Here is an 18,755-nt window from a genome sequence, read left to right as displayed (position 1 = left end):
CACCCTCTCTCCCCCAGCCCCACTCCCACCTCCCTTCCATCAGTTGAGGGCTTGCTCTTCTCTGTATTCACCTGGTAGGTGACCAGCGAGCATCTACGGAATTGAATTGCTCCGGTCGCTGCCTTACAAATCCTCTCAGAACGAGGCTCTTGTCTTGCTCCGGTCGCTGCCTTACAAATCCTCTCAGAACGAGGCTCTTGTCGGGGAGAAGAGTTAGATTTGCTCTCTGGAAAAGTGGGGCCAGTGGGGAACTTGGCACATTTCAGCTCAGAGGCAAGAGAACACACAGCGAGAAGAGGCCTCCTGGGGAGGTGATGAGACCCCCATCACTGGAGGTGGCCAGGGGAGGCCTAGGTGACCACCATTAGCAAGGTCAGGGAGGGCACCACCCAGGGAAACTGCAGGAAGCCAGAGAGACAGTAGCGGAAACCACACTGTGCTGGCCCGTGACTTGCGGTTCCTTCCCTGCCTCTCTGAGTAAACCCTTGAGGGCAGACGCACAGAGCTGGGCTCGCATCCCCATCACTGCCTCCCGTCTGCAGGGCTCTGGGCAAATGTCTTTACCTCCCTGCACCGCGGAAGCCTGTGGCATCCAACAAACAGCCCAAGACAGAAGCAGAGCTTCGCTGTGTCATTAAACACAGGTGAACAACCAAAGGGTGAAATGGCGTCAGAAATGCACCTGCCACCCAGATTTTGTTTTTAGGATGAGGGAAGAGGCACCCCCCAAGGAGCTCACCGCGGTCCCGGTCCTGATACATCCACGCATGCGCCATAGGCCAGCTACGCTCGTTAATTCTTTTTACTGAGCGGTGTTGTGATCCTGTAAGGGCCCGGCGTGTGTGACCTCAGAAGTCCTTTCCAAGTCAGAGACAGTGCCCATTTGCTGAGGGATGAGTGCTGAACCTCAGAAGATTCCGTTGGAGCCATTCATCCCACAAGAAATGTCTAGAATAGCATGAGGGAGATACGGGAAGCTGTGACCAGCCCCCGAGCCTGTCTCCCCAGACAGTGATTCAGGAGCTTGCTCCTTGCCATGGTGGAATCAGGGGTGACACTGGCTGGGACTGGAGCAGGACCTCCCGGCCTCTCGGCATCAGCCAGCGGTGTGACCTGTGATTAATGAAATGATGGACTGGCCGCTTTCGTCTTTGGTTATGTTTGTTATTTGGGTGCCACGGGCATCAGGGGGTAATGATTTTTCTCCAAGGTCTATTTATGGTTCGTTCCTGACACTTAGTAATTTTTCCGTCTAGCCAAGGACAAAGGTGGCGGTGACTTGTTGCCGTAATGCTTAGAGACAGTGACTGCGTGAATGCAGCTTCTGTTCCCCAGCTGTGGGGGAGCAGCAAGAGCACAGCTTGCTCCCTTGAAACTGGCCTCAAGGAGGTTTCCATCGGGTTTGGGGAGAGGCGGTGTGGAGCAGCGGTGGGGGTCACAGCACCATCACTCCCAACGGTGTGACCTTGAATGCAGGAAGTATAACCTTGGGCAAGGGGCTGGGCCTGAGTTCAGCCCTCTCATCTGCACAATGTGAATATTAGAGGGTGAATATAACCCTCTCAGGGTTGCCATGAGACTAAAGGCGTGATTGTGGGGAAGTGAGTCCTGGAGGGTGGAGCGTCCTCAATGAATGTGGGTTACTATTTATTATCATTTTTAAAACATTCAAAAGCCACCATCCCTCCTAATGCTTCTGGAATCCTGAGAAATGGCCCTGTCCTCCACCCATTTCCCAGACAGAGAAAGTGAGGCCCAGAGACGGGGAGTGACTGGCCCAACACCAGGCACAGGGGCAGAGACCACGTGAGAATCCGGGTCGCCTAACGCCCCTGCGTGCTTCCTCCTCCTGTAATCCCAGTTGGCTTCATTGATTCCACAAACACTTTTTGAAAGCCTGCCCTGGGATACCTGGAGGTGGAGGCGAGGCTTCTGGCCTCACGACAGTAGAGACGGGTGGTCAGCTGCCTGCAGTAAAGGAGAAAATGGGACCAGTGTTCTGATAGCACCCCAGGCAGAGGGAGAGGCCAGACATCAAAGTGGGGAGGTGACTGGTATTTCTTCAGCCCTGTATTCGGCCTTTTCTGGGTGGTGCCCTGTAAAAGCCACTCTTTACAGACGAAGAAATCAAGACCTCCAGAGGTGAAACGGCTCCCGAAAGACTAGACAGCAGGTAAGTGGCAGAGCTGGGACCCAGACCAGCCTCTGAGTCACTGCTGCACGGGGCCAAACGCCATCTCAGGGGAAAGGCCCTGGGAGACCCAGCCCCAAGCCTGGAGACATTGTGGTAAGGTCTGGCGGACCACGTAGCCACAGACAGGCTGCAAGGCACCCTAAGAATGGATGGAAGACACCCCAACATTCATAGCAGCACTATTTACAATAGCCAAGACATGGAAGCAACCTAAGCATCTATTGACATATGACTGGATAAAGAAGTTGTGGTATATATATACAATGGAATACTACTTAGCCATGAAAAATGAAATAATGCCACTTGCAGCAAAGTGGATGGACTTAGACATTATCATACAAAATGAAGTAAGTCAGAGATAGAAAGGCAAATATCATATGATATCACTTATATGTAGAACCTAAAAAAAAATGACACGAACTTATTTACAAAACAGAAATAGACTCACAGACATAGAAAACAAACTTACGGTTACCAGAGGAGGAAGGGGTTGGGGGAGGGATAAATTAGGAGTCTGAGATTAACATATACATACCACTGTATATAAAATAAATAACCAGCAAGGACCTACTATATAGCACAGGGAACTATACTCAACGTCTTGTAATAACCTATAGTGGAGAAGAATCTGGAAAAGAGTAGGTATATGTATATGTATAATTGAATTGCTTTCCTGTACACCTGAAACTAACACAGCATTGTAAATCAACGTTGTAAATCAACTACACTTCAATGAAAACAAAAAAGTTTTTTTTTTAAAGAATAAGATATTTAAGCTCAAGTTGGTAAGAATATAAGTCAAATAGCCAGTGGTAAAAAAAAAAATCAAGTAAATGTTAAAATAAACTTTTTATACCAATTTAAAAAATGGACAGAAGACAGATCCTCCTGATTAACTTCCTTGGAGTCAGGGCAGCCTTCACATCCGGCTCTTGTGGGGATCGTCCCACTGCACAGAGAGGGACCTCTGAGCTCATGCTAGTCCAGATCATTCAGCTTTATTTCCCACCAACGATTTCCAAACAGAAAGCTTGTACACTTACACCCTTTGAATTTCCCTATGAGACAGAAACATCTATTCCAGGTGGATAAGAAGAAAGAGATTTAAAGGTTGGGGAGAGAGGAGGAATCGGCGAGTAGCTGTCCTAGCCCAGGACACCAATATTTTGAAATAGAATTACTCACAAGGAAGCGCAGGTATTTTTGAGAGGGAAAAAAATAAATCTCATATTCAGTCTAGGGTAATATCCCTGGCTGTCAACAATGATTTGGATTTAATTATATCATGTATGCAAATGTGCTCTGTAAACTATAAAATAATACATAAATGTCAGATGTTAGGAAAGAGTGCAGTGTGGGAAGAAAAATGTGAGTTTGCAAGTCAGGTGGGCGTGGGTTTAAATGCTGCCTCATCTACTTAGGCGGACCTCGACAAGGCACTCGGCCTTTCCTGGCCAGCGCTCCTCACGTGTTAAGTGGGGAATCCTTGCAACGATGGGTTCTTCCGAGCATTACCCCGAGAACCAGATGAGAAAAATTAATATGCTTTGTAAATTGGGAGCACTGTGCACACATAAGGTATCATTCTTGTTTCCATTCTTAAGTCCCGAGATGGATGTTGGGATTATCCGAGAGCAGCCACCAGCGTGGTCATTAAGTCCTGCGTGCCAGGCCCCTCCCTGGGCATGGAGAGGAGAGGAGAGGACTTGGGACCAGAAGGAGCCCGCGGGCCCACCCTCACCAGGCTGATTGACAGAATGAGGCTACAGGCTGTCAGGGGCTGCATCCCAACATTCAGGTGGCAGTCTCGGGGAGAGCCGGGCGTATGGCGACACTAGAACGTTCCAAAGGCTCCTGTACCAGTGACATCGTCAACTCAAGCGAAATTTGGAAAAATACTCAACAGCTTATCTTCAGACATGGGGGCAGGGTGGGGAGCAGGTGGGAAAGCCTGTTTGCCAAGCCCAAAGGATCGGACTGCACCTTCCTGCTGACTTCCAGCAGAGAAGGAGGGGCCTCCCTCCCTCACTGCCAGGTGGCATCATTTCTTCCTTCTAAGTGATTGGATTTAACACCCCAGCTTGGCCATCCCTTTAAATGCTCTTAAAGTGGTAGCAGAGTAAAGAAGTTACGGGAATGGTCCTTGGGGTCGGCCACCTACTGGCTACATGACTTTGACGAGTCTCTTGAAACAGGATTGATGGTAACACTTGCTTCATGAGATTTCTGAGGGATTCAGTTAAGTAATGCAAGTGCAGCTCTCGGTCCATGGCTTGGCCGTAATGAGGGCTCCATGAATATTAAGGCTCTTGTTTCTTTTCATTTCTTTTACTGTAACAGGTCACTAAAGCAATGTCACCAAACTGCTGCTTCCTTCCAACTCCAAATCAGAGCTGTGAGGGGTGTTCCAGCGGGGCTGGTGGAGGAAGGCAAGAGGGGTGGGATGTATATTTTTCCTAAATAGCTCAAGTGTTCTCAGAGACTGGGGAAATGGTAGGAGAGCATCCCAAGTACTGGGTGCACCTCGGCAGAACCAAGCTCTGGACTGAATTGCATCCCCCGCTAAGTTCATATGTTGGAACCCTCATGCCTAGTGTGACTATATTTGGAGATGGGGCCCCTGCGGAAGTAATTTAGGTTAAATGAAGTCGTAAGGATGAGGCTGTGATCTGGGGGGACCTGTGTCCTTATAAGAAGAGATGGGGAAGGGCTGGCTCTCTCTCTGTCATGTGAAGATACAGCAAGGAGGCAGCCGTCCTCAAGCCAGGAGGAGGGTCCTCACCAGAACCCAGCCATCCTGGCGCCCTGATCTCAGACTTCCCGCCTCCAGAACTGTGAGAGAATAAATTTCTGTTGTTGGGCTACCCAGGTGATGGGGTTCTGCAGATGAAAATGGTGGGGAGGGGTGGGCGGTGGGATTTCAGAGGAGAAAGCTTGTGCGCGCATCCCCAAAGGAGCCTGTTTGCCCCACGGCAGGGCTAGCCCGTTGCTGCTTTCCTCAAAGACCATGCTCGTAACTTCTTTACTCTGTTGCCTCCCCAAGAGCCCTTAGAGGGTTGGCCAAGGGGGCCGGTTCTTTCCCAAGGTTCCTGATCACCCTGGTGTGTGCACCCAGCACGGCAGTGACTAGTGCAGAGTCTGGGGCTTTGTGACCAACAGACGGGATCTCCAGGGCATGGGAACAGGAACCTGCATTTCTGGCGAGGCCCCCAGGTCATTTTATGCATAAAATGTTTGAAAACCATGGGCCGTGAGGGGAAGGCCAGGCCCCCCTCAGCCTGGTGTTAGAGTCTCTCCTTCACGAGGACTCCTGACTCACGCGCCCATTCAACCTACTGGCAGATCGCAGGGCCGTGGGTGCTCCCCTCAGACTCTGTCTGGAATCGCATCACCTCTCACCACCTCCACCACTCCCACCCGGTCCAAGCCACTGTCAGCCCCCGCTTGGACCAGTGCCGTAGCCCCCTAAAGGGTCTCCCCGACTTCTTTCACACGTGCCCCTACCACCAGCTGTCCACACAGCAGCCACAGGGACCACGTCCCTTCGAAACTTCTCAGTGGCCTCCCATCTTCCCCAGCATGAAATCCAAAGTGCCACCCTGGTCTGCAGGGCCCTTGTGGCCTGGCCTGCTAGAACCATTCAGGTCCAGTCTCCCCCAGGGCAGACGGAGAAGGGTAGGGCCCCACAGAGGGCAATGGAGCTCTGCCCACCCCCCCACACCCACCCCCGAGAGGTCAAGTGATGACGCAGGAAGACACTGGGGATGTGCGGTTTCTCAGAAACCAAGACAGGACTTAATGCAAAGTTGGAACAATTTCATGCTTTTCCAGCTCCATCATTAGTCCTGTAAAAACAACTGACTGAGTCTGCTTTCAATCAGAGTGTCTTAAAGGGCAGACATTTTTAGCCCAAAGTCAAGCCTCTCACAGCTCGGGGGCAAGACCTTTCGCAAGCAGGCCCCTTTTAGCAGATGGGCTTTTGGAGCGGAGTATGAACAGACTGAACTTGGCAGTGGAGAGGGGAGGGGACGATGGTTCTCAAAGTGGGGTTCCCACCAGCAGCCTTGTCACCGCCTGGGGACGTGTTAGAAGGGTAGGTTCTCAGACCTCCGGAATCAGGACCTCAGGGTAGGGGTGGGGGATTCTAACAAGCCTTCTGGGTTCTAACAAGCTTTCCAAGGGACTCGTGACTTTGAGAGACTCTGATCTGGGGCATCTTGGTTTTGTAAGTCTGCACATTGTTGGAGAGAAGAATCATCCCAGGTTGTCACTCCTTTCGCCCCTCGGCTTACCTCTGTGTCTCCAGCTGTAAAATGGGAATAATAACACCTGCGCCGCAAGATTGTTAAAAGGTGCATGGTCCCAAGACTGTTGATTGCCTCTTGACAATCATTCCCCCTGCCTTTAGAGAGTTTTTATTCTCTGTCACTGTGTTATATACATAGTTATGTACATAAATTTCTTTATTATTTAAAAAAAGATTTTTAGAAAAAGGTTCACAATCTATTCAAGTAGATTCCATGGATTTTTATTGGTGCCTGCTCTGTGCTAGGCTGTGCTGGGCCCCGGGGACACAGAAGACTGGGACATGGTCCCTGCCTCTGGGAGCACAGAATCCCAGAGGACACAGCCTCATACCACAGAGTCTGGGTTGGGGGCATATTTTAACTAATACTTATTTTTTTCTAATTCTTATCAATAATGAGCATGAATTATCTTACTTGGAAAAATACATAAAAGTAGAAAGAAGGATATAAAAGTACTTTACGGAACACCACCCCCAGCCCCACCCCCATACCGTAAATAAGTTGGCAGCAAATACCACTGTGGACGTTGTGTTTTCCTTTGGACGGAATATTTTGGAATGCTCGAGTGGCTCTTAAAACTTTCACCAAGTTGCTTTTCAAAAGTCCAGAGCAGTTTCACCTCTATCTCACTGTTACCCTGATTTTACGTTTTTGTCAGTTTAACGGGTCAGCCCCCATGGCTTCCGTGGGACTGGCTGTCTTCTCTGTTGGTTGTTTAGTGTATGGTCATTCATGTGCTTCGTCCATTGGGGAACTCTATCAGGTGTAAGGATTTTTAACATGAAATTAATCACCAAACCAACCTTACATTAAGAAAAAAAAAAGATATTCCTAGTGTTTTCTTGTAAGGAAATAAATCAACCAGAAACTTTGAAAGGAATAATAGTAAAAAAAAATGTAACTGGTCTCAGTGTCTGACTGTGTGGTGAAATGCTATTTAAGGCAAGATGTGATGGAAAATTATACCAATAATAAAATAATGTTACGAAGCCTGCATAGCAACAGACAGATGTTTATGGTATCTGTACGTGTTGTTGATACAACTAAGTGGAAACATCTTCTTTGGGCAGGTCGGTCCGTGAGGACTTGGGTTCCAGAGGGAGGATGATGCATGAGCTTTGTTGTGTTTTCTGCAGTCTCACTGTATTTTACAGCAGATGCTCATAAGGAAGGAGCAAGGCCCAGACAGAACATGTGGGCAGTCTGTGGAGGACCCTGGGAGAGGTGGGAAACTCCCTGGCCTGAGCCCCAGCTCACCGCTCACGTGGGGGCCCTGGCAGCCCTGGTCCCGGAACGTGTTATTTTAAGCACATTTCCTCCCCCAGTCCTCCTCCTCAAGCCACCCCCAGCTGCTCAAAGCCTTCCTCTGAAGCTCAGTGAATACTGACCTGGGTCCCAGCCACCGTTCCCTGGGCCACCTGGATGAAATGAGGATCAAGGACGACCTCCTGTAAACTCACGCTCACAGCCCCTTAGAATGGCCGTGCCCATGGTGCGTAGGTTTGGGGTGTCCCTCCTCTCAGCCCTCGCTGGCCTTCAGGCTCACTCAGACACATTCAACAGAATTGAACAAAGCAGGTGGAGATGTCAGTGTAGACAGCCCTTCTCCCCAGTCCCCGGGCTGAGAAGGGTTTGGTTTGCTTTGGGGGCTGACGGTGGGAGGGGTAGAGTTTGGGGTCGGGAAACCCGGGGCCTAGTCCAGCTTCTGTCAGTTACTGTCTGTGTGACTTGGAGCCTCATTTACTGCTGCCCCTTCTGTAAAATGAAGATGCTAGATGAGGATTCTGGAGCCTCAGGAGGGATGGGGCCTGGCCGGGTATGAAGATCCAGGAGTCCCTTAGGGGAGGGAGGCCTGTGAGCGCCGAGCTCGGTGCCGCCACTCGCTGGCTTGAACAGAGAGCGGTCTCTTTGTCTGGCATATTGGACCTCCTCCCAAAATTTCATTTGAGTAAGAAAACAAAAGAAAACAAAATCCCCAAATACCATAAGGATTCTATTACTATTTTTAAAAAGAAATCCCCAGACTGGAAGATGTGCTCCAGCTGTTACAGGTATGGGACCACAGCTCAGAGCACATCTCAGTTTACCCCGACACCTCAGGGGCCCCCTGCTCACTTCCTCTGCCCCTCCAGTCCTTTTCAGAGTCTGGTCCAGCTGGCCCTTCCCCCGCCCATCCTGCTGAGGCACCTGGGTTATTACTGAGCCCCGTGCCCACCTCCTGCCTGTTCTCTGCCCAGCCCACCCCCTACCCCGTTCATCTCTGCCACCAAAGCCCTACCCATGTTTCAGGGCCCAACTCAGGTGCCCCCTTTTCCACAAGCCACTTTTGAGGCCCTCAACCTCCTAGGCTCCCCCCCACCACAGTGACTGACTTTGCTGTTTCTTGCGGGTTCTGCATATTTCCATCAAGCCTATCTGTCCTCCACAACCGTGGTCTTGCCTCCAGAGTGTGGTGGGGTTTCCAGGAATAAGGTACAGAATCAGCCGTGCATCAGGCCTGGGCTCAAATCCCAGCCCTGCCACTTAACCAGTATGTGACCTGATGGCAATTATTTCATCTCTCTGGGCCTCAGTTTTCCCATCTGCACAATGGGAGTTATAGTGAGACTCAGAGCACTGGGCCCAGCGTACCTGGCTCATGCAAGGGTCAGTCGTGTCCATTCCTTTCACTGCTTCTTTTATTATGTGTGTGTGTGTGTGTACACAAAACTTTCTGTCAAAGTCGAACATATACGCAGAAAGTTTGCATTGTAGTTTTCAAAGTAATACATGTGCGTGACTTCAAATTCAAATAGTAGCAAAGGGTTCAGAATTAAAAGCAGCTGCCCCTGCCTCGCCTCTTTCCACCCTCTAGAATTTCCTGTTGCAGATTTCTTAATTGCACACGTTTACTGCAGAAAATCAGAACGTGTAGGCAAGCAAAAAGAAAACCAAGCTGAACACATTAAACCCCACTTCTCATTTTGGAATGTCCTCTTTCAGACGATTTAGCCATGGTTTTTTTTTTCTTCCAAAAAAAATGTCTTCGTTGTATTTTTTCTGTGCGTTATGGCTCTAATCACAGTCTGCCTTCAATGAAGGGAAGGAAACGAGTATTTGTTGGGGAAAAGTTGCCCAGGCCTCGCTATTCAGAGTGTGATCCAGGGATCAGCGGCCTGGCTACCACTGGGATGCTTGTTAGAAATGCAGTGTCTCGGGCCGCACCCCAGAATCTGCATTTTGACAAGATTGTGGTGACTGGCCTGCACATTAAAGCCGGGGAGGGCAGTGCAGACCAGAGCTACTCAAAATTGCAGTCCACGGACGGTCCCTCCAGTCCTGGACAAGAGACTCGAGCCCGAATGTAAACACGTGCAGCTTCCTCTATAAAGAGCACGTCTTGCCACAAAGTACTGCCAGCTGAACTAAACAATGTGATTGATGAGGAGGGAGATTTACATTCCGGCCCGAGCTCCTTATCTCATCAGGGACCAGGGACACGCAGTTCCTGGACTTAGCACCCGGTCTGCCGACCACACTAGGCGTTGCGCTCTTGAGATCACGTCGTTGGGAAGTTGGGGGCTGGGACTGCACTGGGTTTCTCTGGCCTTAGAGCCTGGCTTCTTCGCCCTGCTTGTATCAGACCCTCCCACACACGCACGCACACAAGCACACACCCACACACACACCCCCTAGGAGAGCCCTGGCCCAGAGTCGGTAATTAGGAAATGTCTTCTCATTGAGACTGAGGCCTCCATCCCCTCGTGTCTCTGTCCGCACCAGGTGTCTGTTTACATTAAAAGGTTTACTTTTCTCTTTATCAGCTCCTCCTGTCAAGAACAAGCAGGGGACTTGCAGAATGTCTGGAGTCAAAGGGAAGCTGAGCAAAAAAGCTTTGGTGAACTTGGAAGGAGACACGAAAACCCCCAAAAACATTCTCTGCTCAGTTCAAGTTCCCAATGCAGAAAGACCTCTCAGATCCCAGGGTCCAAACATAATCCAGTATTTACAAACTCCAGGCCAGGCTTCTGCCTGCAGTGACAGGAGCAGGTGACTGACTCATCTGAGCCAGGAAGCAAGGCCACTGGGAGGGTGTGGATTAGCGGAGGTGGAGCGGGCCTCATCTAACACATCATGTGGCACTCAGTCCAGCCTTAGAGTCACCTTCCCCAAGGAGCCCAGGGAATCCCATAAATTCAGACTTTGGGGTTCATTTTCACTAGGACATTGGGAAGACTCCGAACCTTTCACGCAGCACAACTTAGTTCAAAGAGTTAGGAGTCAGAGTTGGAATGTCCAGGTCACAATTCTCAGGCTGTGTGACCTTGGGGAAGTTACTCAACGTCTCTGAGGTTTAGTTTCCTCATCTGTAAAGTGGGGCATAGTAATAAAGACCTCGCAGAGGTGTGGTGGGATTAGTGGCAACGTCTGTAAAGAGCCAGCACCAACTCATTCTTTCTGTCAGTCAAGAATTCAGTCCATCCATAGCAAGTGTCTTCTGGGTCCCTGGCTTTGGGGGTCCAGCAGGGAAGAGAGAGGTTGTCACAGGACCACACAAATAAACACTGAACAAGCCACAAGAGGTGCAGCAAAGTATGGGAAGCCTGTACCGGGGCCCAGTCTAATCTAGGGCTCCGGGAAGGTTTTACTGAGTGAGTGATTTTCAGTTCAGACCCCAAGAATAAGCAGGAGCTTCTGAGGCAAAGCAGGGGAAGAAGATTCCAGGGGCATAGTGAGGACTACTGTTAATGCCTTCCAGAATATAGCTTTGGGTAGAGAGCAGGGGTCAGGTGTATTTTCCTTTTTACATAAAGCAAAATGCACACATCTTAAGGTACAGTCTGCGGAGTTTTGACAAACGCACCCAGCCATGTGACTGCCACCTCTGTTAGGATGTAGAACACTGCCCTCAAATGGGGCTTATCTTCGTATACTTTTCTCTCATTATAGAAGCAGCAGGCTGGGTGACCTTGGGGAAGGTCACTTTATGGTGGAGTAGAGGGATAAGGCCTTGGGCGAGGTTTAAATCCCAGCCCCCCTGCTTTCTACCCGCTTTGCTCTGCCCAGGTCTCTCCACGTCTCTGAGACTCAGTTTCCTCCTCTGTAAACCAGGCTGAATTGAATGTTCTTCACAGGGTTGCTTGAGGGATGGAATCCTAGTGGTTGCGACCGTCCAGCTGGCCTGGCGCATGGCGGGCCCTGAGTCAGCCCTGTTTCGTTTCCAGATTGGAAACATCAGTGGGGAGAGAGCCTGGTGGTTGGAGTCGGGCCTTCCCTGAGCAGCGTGTGAGCACCTCCGCACACACCCTCCCCTAACGCCAGTCTCTCGTCCACAGGGATGTGCCTGCAGGCCTTCGTGGAGGCTTTCTTTTACCTGGCGCAGAGGAAGTTCAAGATGCTGCCACTCCACGAGCAGGTGGCCTCGCTGATCGACCTGTGCGAGTACCACCTGTCCGTGCTGGATGAGAAGCGCCTGGCGTGTGGCCGCAGGGGCACAGCGGGGGCCCGGCCCCCCAGCAGTGGCACCCCACAGGAGGCCGCCCCCGCAGCCCAGCTGGCTGAGGGCCACCCTCCGCCCTGCACAAACAGTGCCCACAGGCTCTCCCATTCCAGACACACTCCGTCCTGAGGGCTGCTCTGTCCTCCCGGAAGAAGATCTAGCCCTTGGGGGCCCAAGAGACTCCCCCTCCCCACGCCAGCTTCTCGCTGGTGGAGAGATGGCGCAATGCTGAAAATTCCTGCCTGAGATTCCCGCTAACCGTCTCTATCTTATGCTGAGCTGCGCTTCGAGAGGCTGCCTGATTCTCACCCGCCCTCCTCCCGGCGCCTCTTGGTGGCCCACCTGTTTGCGAGCCATCAGCGGACATACGATATCCAAAACGTGACAGATGGCATCTTCTATTCTGGGCTCACAGGAAGCCACAACCGGGATGAAACTTCTGTGTTTGGGGCAGGGGGCACCAGCCACCCCAACACTGAGAGCCGTGGAAAGGAAAGAACCTATGGCAGCCGAGTCTGGGGGCTGCCGGGGCCCCCGAGAGAATACGTTTAGAGCCCGGGAACATCATGTTTATTTCCTACCACCCGTTCTGTGAAAATGAAGTTGAAATATCCAGGAGGCGTGCGCGACTCTCCCACCCCAATCATGTGCTGCGTGGGTGTAGTTAACAGACCGGCCTCACTGATTTCATTAACATGCCTGTTGCTGCAGCGTTCAGTGTGTTATTAATTAAGATATGATTAACTAAGTGGTAACTAAGGAAGGCTCCTAGGGTCTTGGAGCTGGCAGGAGCCTCTGAGGTCATTTTGTCCCATTTTTGTTTGCCCTTGACCCCAAAGCAGGAGCCCCCTGGTCACATGGCCTCTGATTAGAGCCCTCCCCAGGTGGGGCACTCACCGCGTGTGCCCAGCATGTGCTGGGTGCCCTGGGCAGGAAGAGGGGGCTTCAGAGGGGGACAAGAGAAGTAAGACCTGCGTAAGGATCATAGCGAGCGGGAGCTTGATGTCAGGAGTCGGGAAAGGGGCCGTCGTGCTCTCCCTTCCACAAGGCCCTTTCCTTGTCTCCATCTGTGTCTGCAGGCAACTCCCCTTCAGAGGGGAAGGCTCAGAGCCAGGAGCCTGCCCTTGTAAAGCCAAGTTCTCCGGAGTGTTATTGGATTTCGGGTTATTGTGGCCCTTCCAGGGGGTCCTCTTTAAGGGGCCCTGGGAGGAGCTGACCATCAGACTCTGAGTCAACAGGATGGAGGGTCTTTGAAGGTGTTAATTAGCATGGTACCTGGCACACAGTAGGACTCAGAAAAAGCTCATGATCAGAGGGCAACGGGGAAGGTCATGGGTGACAGAGGTGTGTCCTAGACCAGCACATACATATTCTGTCTACTTTTCTTTTCTTCTTTCTAACATCCTTCCCAGTCTCTGATCTAAGTCCCTTTCACTCCATCCGGTGGGAGCGGTTGACTCAAGATCCAACACAGAGCCTGGTACATCGGAGGTGCTCAAAAAGTGTCTGTCGAAATGAATGACTTGGACTCACCCTCCTAGGAATATTTTTCAGCCCAAAGGGAAGGTTGTTAATCCCAGATCGCTCCAAACATTGGTGAGTTTTAGAGCGAGGGGCCTTCTGTTAATCCTTGCCTGAGCCTCGTTCTGACCAGAAGCCCACTTTCTCAAGAGTAAAGCCTGCCTCCCCCTGCAGTGTGGCTCCCCAGCAATGCCCCCATCCCGCTGCCTCTCCCCTCCTGCTCCTCGGGGCCCAGGGCAGCCCCAAGGCCGCAGCCCTTCCCCAGGCCAAAGGGTCCCAGCAATGCCCAAGCCCTGCAGAGCTGACACTGGGCTGTTCAGTCATGGGAGACTGTCTTTCTGTAATGAAAATGTCTATTTTCCCAGCAAAAAGCAGACCAGGTGGCCTAAGACGGGAGGAGCAGCAAGTACCTCCCACATGGGGACATTTTAGAGGTGTCATCAGCTTTCTCCTCCAGTCTCCTCGGGCAGTTTCATAATGCTGTTCCCATTTTCAGAGGAGAGAAAAAAAAACGGCCTGGGAGGTCACGTGGAAGGTCAGGCCTTGGTCTAGCTCTGTCCATCTGCTCCAGAGCCCCATCACCTCTATGTCCCCAGGTGATTGTGAATCTGACTCCAAACACAGACCGCTGTGGGTCCTCCCTGCTCTGGGGCTGCCTGGGGCCCCCCAGGGCTCTGCACACTGTCACACTGGTGGCATGGGCCAGGGAGATCAGTGTTCCTAAATAGTCCACTATGAGAAACAATCTGAAGACTCTTCCCGCTGTCCCAAGGGATGGAGTGCCATTTTCAGGTTCAAACCCAACCAAGTACGTTGAATTTTTTTTTTTCTAATTATCAATAGGCTGAATTCCAGCCACATTGTTTGGGGTGGCACGTGAATGTCAGCTCTCAGGAGGAGAACTGTCCTCTCCCCACCCCGTGCGCATCACTTGGAGGCAGATTGCAGGGCGGGCCCCCAGGGTCACTGTCTAGAAGGAGCCCCTCCTGGGCAGACAGGGCCTGAGGAGCCCGGCAGCCTGAGGTGAGCGCTGGGGAAATGAGGCCGCCGTTTTCCAAAAGGCCAGTAAGTGACAGTGTGGCCCGGTTTTGTCAACGCCATTGAACAGGAAGGCTCAGAGGCTGCTCCAATGCTAGAGTGAGTGGTAGGAGACCCACCTCCTCCTCGTGCCTAATAGGAAGCCCCACTGTGTTTATCCCCGTCGGTAACTGGCGGCTCGTTTTTCAGGGTATAATTGAAGTGATCGCAAAAGCAGGCGTCTCCGTCCTCCTGGAAGAGAGATGCTCCGTGTGGAGCAGAGTGCCTATGCTCTGCCTGTGGGATCAGCTCATCCCTGGGAAGGGCCCTCCGGCTCCGTCTCGATCTCTCCTCCTCACTCCCTCCTGCCCTTCCTCCCCATCCTGCTGATGCCCCGACACACAGTCCAGCCACACCCTGTCACTGCTCACTGGCTGAGTCCCTGCGGGGCTGGGCCAGTACCCAGAGTGAGATCAATAAGCAGATGAGATCAGGCTTGACCTGCTCCAGCTCCGGGTAGCTGCATCCCTGGACCGCTGCCCCTCCAACCTTGCCTGCCTGCCTCCCTTGCCCCGTCTGGTGTGCCCAGGCAGCGTCCTTCCCCCTTCCATGCTGGCCCGGCCTGCCCCCATCCTTCCTGCTTCCCAGGGGGTGTGCTAGGCTTCTCTGCTGTTCCGGTCAGGAGCTCAGTCTTCACAGCCTGGTCAGAATGGCACCTGCAGTAGGTGCTTGTAAAGACGATTTGAATTCGGTTCAGCTGTTAGCAGTGCAGGTCCCGACAGGCCCCTCCCTGTGCACAGAGGCAGGGCCTCTTGGAGACCGGAGCCTCCATCCCCCACACTCCTGGATCCCTCTTGCTTGTTGTCCGTCCACTTTCCCAGCTCAGACCTCGTCACCTCTTGCCTGTGCTTCATCAGGCTTCTGCCTCTCAACCCCCTCAACCCATCTTCCATCCCTATCAGCCCAGAAGCAACTCTGGGAAGCCCAGGGCTGACCGCACGAGCCCCTGAATCAGTCATCCCCCTCTTCCCAGATAAAGCCCAAGCTCCTTAACCCGACATTCACGGCCCCTCATAATCCAGTCCCTTCCTCCTTTTCCACCCTAACTCCACGCTCAGCCCCCGCCCCTTGTGGGCCAGTCTCTGTGCTTCCCCTGCCCTTTGTGAATGTTGAGACTACTCGGGAAGCCAGTGTGCCAGTTCCATCCCCCACCCGTGGGAGGGCCACAGGGCCCAGCCATGCTCAGTGCTCTCCTGCCCTGCTGTCCCCTCTGCTGGACAGCCTCCTCCCTCCGAACAATGGAAATTTATCTTTCAAGGTCCCGCTCAATTGTCCCCACTGCAGTCCCCCAAACAATGAACCGCCCCCTCCTCCTACTTGCAAGAACCTGGAAAGTCCTTTGCTATCACACGTGTGTGTGCTCTCACGGCTTCAGCTCCCACCAGCTGTGAGTTCTTTCAGGGTCAGGCAGGTGCTGGATTCGTGCTGGCCCCTCGGGCACCGAGCAGGGGCCCTGCAGGTGCTGGCTACACTAGTGTGACTGTCTGGCAGGCTTGGTGAGGAGCCCGACTGGTTCTCCCTCTCCCTGCGGATGCCCCGAGGATTTGATCTGTGAACACCTCCATGTCCCTGGCGACTCGTTCCCCCCACCCCCGGGCACGATAGCTGTCCCAGGACTCCAGCAGGCAGTGGCTCCTCTGACCCTGGGTAGTCCCTCCGTGTTCCTTTGTGTCCTGGCTCAGATCTGGGCTGCGTCCCCCGTGGGCACCTCCATCCCTTTCAGCCTCGGAGACCAAAGGCCACCGGGCTGGATGGTGCTCACCACAGCTCTGGCTCCTTCATCTGGCATCCAGCCTGTCTCTCCAGCATTTGTGGTGGGTGTGGGGTGGGGTAGAAGGATGGGGTTGGTTAGTTCAGAGCAGATAATCCCAGTGTGAATGGAGTGAGTACCACCAGGTTGGGGAGGAGCCCAGACATTAGAATGGTGTTCCATTGCTTTCTAGAACCAACTCCCTTCCCCATGCGAGTGTAACAACATCTATTCGATGCTTCAGTTTGCAAAGTACTTTTACCTCCATCCTCTCATCTGATCCCCTCAACGACCCAGAGAAGGGTGAGGATTCTTATCACCCTCTGCACAGCTGCGGGCACTGATGCCCAAGGCCTCATAGCCAGAGAGGCACAGCCCAGCCCCAAACCCCATGCTCCCTTCTCGGCCTCATAACTGCCCTGCATGGAGCCGCAACGCTCCTACAGCCCAGCGGGGAGAGGGCTTTGGCCCTGTGTCACAGACACAGAAACCAGTGGCTCAGGGAGGCTGGATGATTGCTCAGCTAGTCCCGGAGCTCTGGGGCTTGGCTTGGGGCTGTCCCACCAGTCCTCTCGCCCTAAGCACCCCAGGCCAAACATTCTACGGGCTCCAGGTTCATCAGCCACACAAGGCGGGTGACAGGTCTCTCTCACTTTGTCTCTGGGAGCAGACGAAGAGAAACGGAAAGAATAATAATACACGTGAAAGCGCTTTGTAAACCCAAGTGCTGCTGGAATGCCGTGCCATCTTCAGACTGGCTTCTGGTTTCCTGCAAAGTCTAAAAGGATGAAAGGAAACGGTTCCTCCTCGAACGCTGTAATCCATCAAGACCAACGAAGCCAGAGCAGTCAGCTCCTCTCCCTCTCCACCCCATTCATCCGCACAGACTTGAAGACATTCACAGGGTGAAAAATGGTTTCTGCTGCTCCTCCGGCCTGAAATTTGCCTTGTGATTGGCAGAGTATTACTCCAAAATAGCTTAATTTTTTTTTTCTGTTTCTTGATTAATGCCCTAAACTCCTTGGCTCCATCACTGAGAACTGGGCTTGAATATTTGCCATTTGAGCCCCTTCCCTCAAAGCTCAGGGAAGAGGAGCCCTGCGGTCAGTGGCTGAGAGAGCCGTCCTCCTCAGCACAGTGAGCATGAACTGAAAATCCACTTCGCCCTGATTGATATTTTTGCCAGTCTCCTATTTAGTTTGATGGATGTGGGAGAAATTTTCCCATATGGCACATGAATGTCTCCCTCATGAAATAAGTTCAAATTTCTTTCTGCTCCTAGGGACAAAGGAGCTTGGCAGAACAGTCAACATATTTAATTATCTCCACCTCTAGTAACCAAAAATCTTGATTTTTCTATAACTGGAAAAACCATGCAGTATACTGCTTACACACACACACACACACACACACACACACACACACACTGAACAGCATTGAGCTTTGGTATAAATGGCAAAATTAATGATGTGTTGCTCATTTCTGGCAAATTTCTCCTGAGCCTTTTATTTAGTTATTTATTTTTAGGGGAGGAGGTGATTAGGTTTATTTATTTACTAATTTTTTAAGTGGAGGTACTGGGGATTGAACCCAGGACCTTGTGCATGGTAGGCAGGCACTTTACCACTAAGCTATCCCCTCCCCCTGAGCCTTGTTTAAAGAGCTGAGGAAAGGGGGTCTTTGCAGCCTCGTGGGAAGCATTTCCTCTGATACGAAGGCGTTTGCTAAGATTCTGACCGGGACTGTGGTTTCAGGCCATGGGGACATTGCCTGTCCCTCACCATGGCCCCCCAGGCTCCTCCCAAGCCACAGAAGCAAGGCAAGGAGCTGGGCAATGAAAGGAGTCGGCAGGGGTAATTTTTGCACAGAACCTCTCGATCAGAACCAGGAAAATGAGAATCCCCGCCCTCTTCCCGGTCCCCAGTGGAGATGGGGTCATGACCCATGTGAAGAGTCTGGCGGGGACTTGGCACCGGGAAAGTGTCTTCATAAATGTCCTTTGAGAAAAGGATGGGTCTCATCATACTGGGACCAGACGGATGCCAGGGATCACTTCCGCCCACTTGGCCGGCCCTGACAGGCTAGGCTCCTCCAGGTCTGGCCCGAGGCCCCGCGTGCTCGCGCCCTCCTCCCTCTGCGGGGGCTCTGCTGCCCGGCTGCCGCTTCTGCCTCTTAAAAGCCTTTAAAAATTCTTTATTAAATTTTCATGACGCATGAAGTCAAGGTTCTGTTACTTGGCCTCAGTTGTCTTGGTAACTTTGTAAAATGCAATAATAAAGCAGAGCTGAGTGTTACTGAACACGGGCCCCCTTGGAGGAATGGCTGCAAAGTAGTGACAATTTCTTCCGTGTGATCGTTGGTGACAGCAAATCCGGTGGGTGGACAGGGCTTGTTCATTTGGGGTCAGTTGGAGAGAAAGGGGATCCT

At 52.1% G+C, this 18,755-nt stretch overlaps 1 protein-coding gene across 4 annotated transcripts in view; it reads left to right on the top strand.

Annotated features, from left to right (window-relative positions):
- TTLL11 (tubulin tyrosine ligase like 11) overlaps positions 1-18,755 on the top strand; it is a 236,538-nt gene that overhangs the window by 214,536 nt on the left and 3,247 nt on the right. For 3 of the 4 annotated variants that reach the window (XM_064490493.1, XM_010998078.3, XM_064490494.1), the window contains one exon: positions 11,817-17,754. The exons of the other annotated variant lie outside the window; for it this stretch is intronic. In XM_064490493.1, coding sequence (XP_064346563.1) covers positions 11,817-12,109 — 293 coding nt within the window. In that variant the 3' untranslated portion in view covers positions 12,110-17,754. Of the gene's footprint in view, positions 1-11,816; positions 17,755-18,755 lie in introns of those variants that run through there. 4 annotated transcript variants of the gene reach the window in all.

Source organism: Camelus dromedarius, chromosome 10 (assembly GCF_036321535.1).
Source record: "Camelus dromedarius isolate mCamDro1 chromosome 10, mCamDro1.pat, whole genome shotgun sequence".
Taxonomy (NCBI): Eukaryota; Metazoa; Chordata; class Mammalia; order Artiodactyla; family Camelidae; genus Camelus; species Camelus dromedarius.
This window is presented reverse-complemented; position numbering and strand designations above follow the sequence as displayed.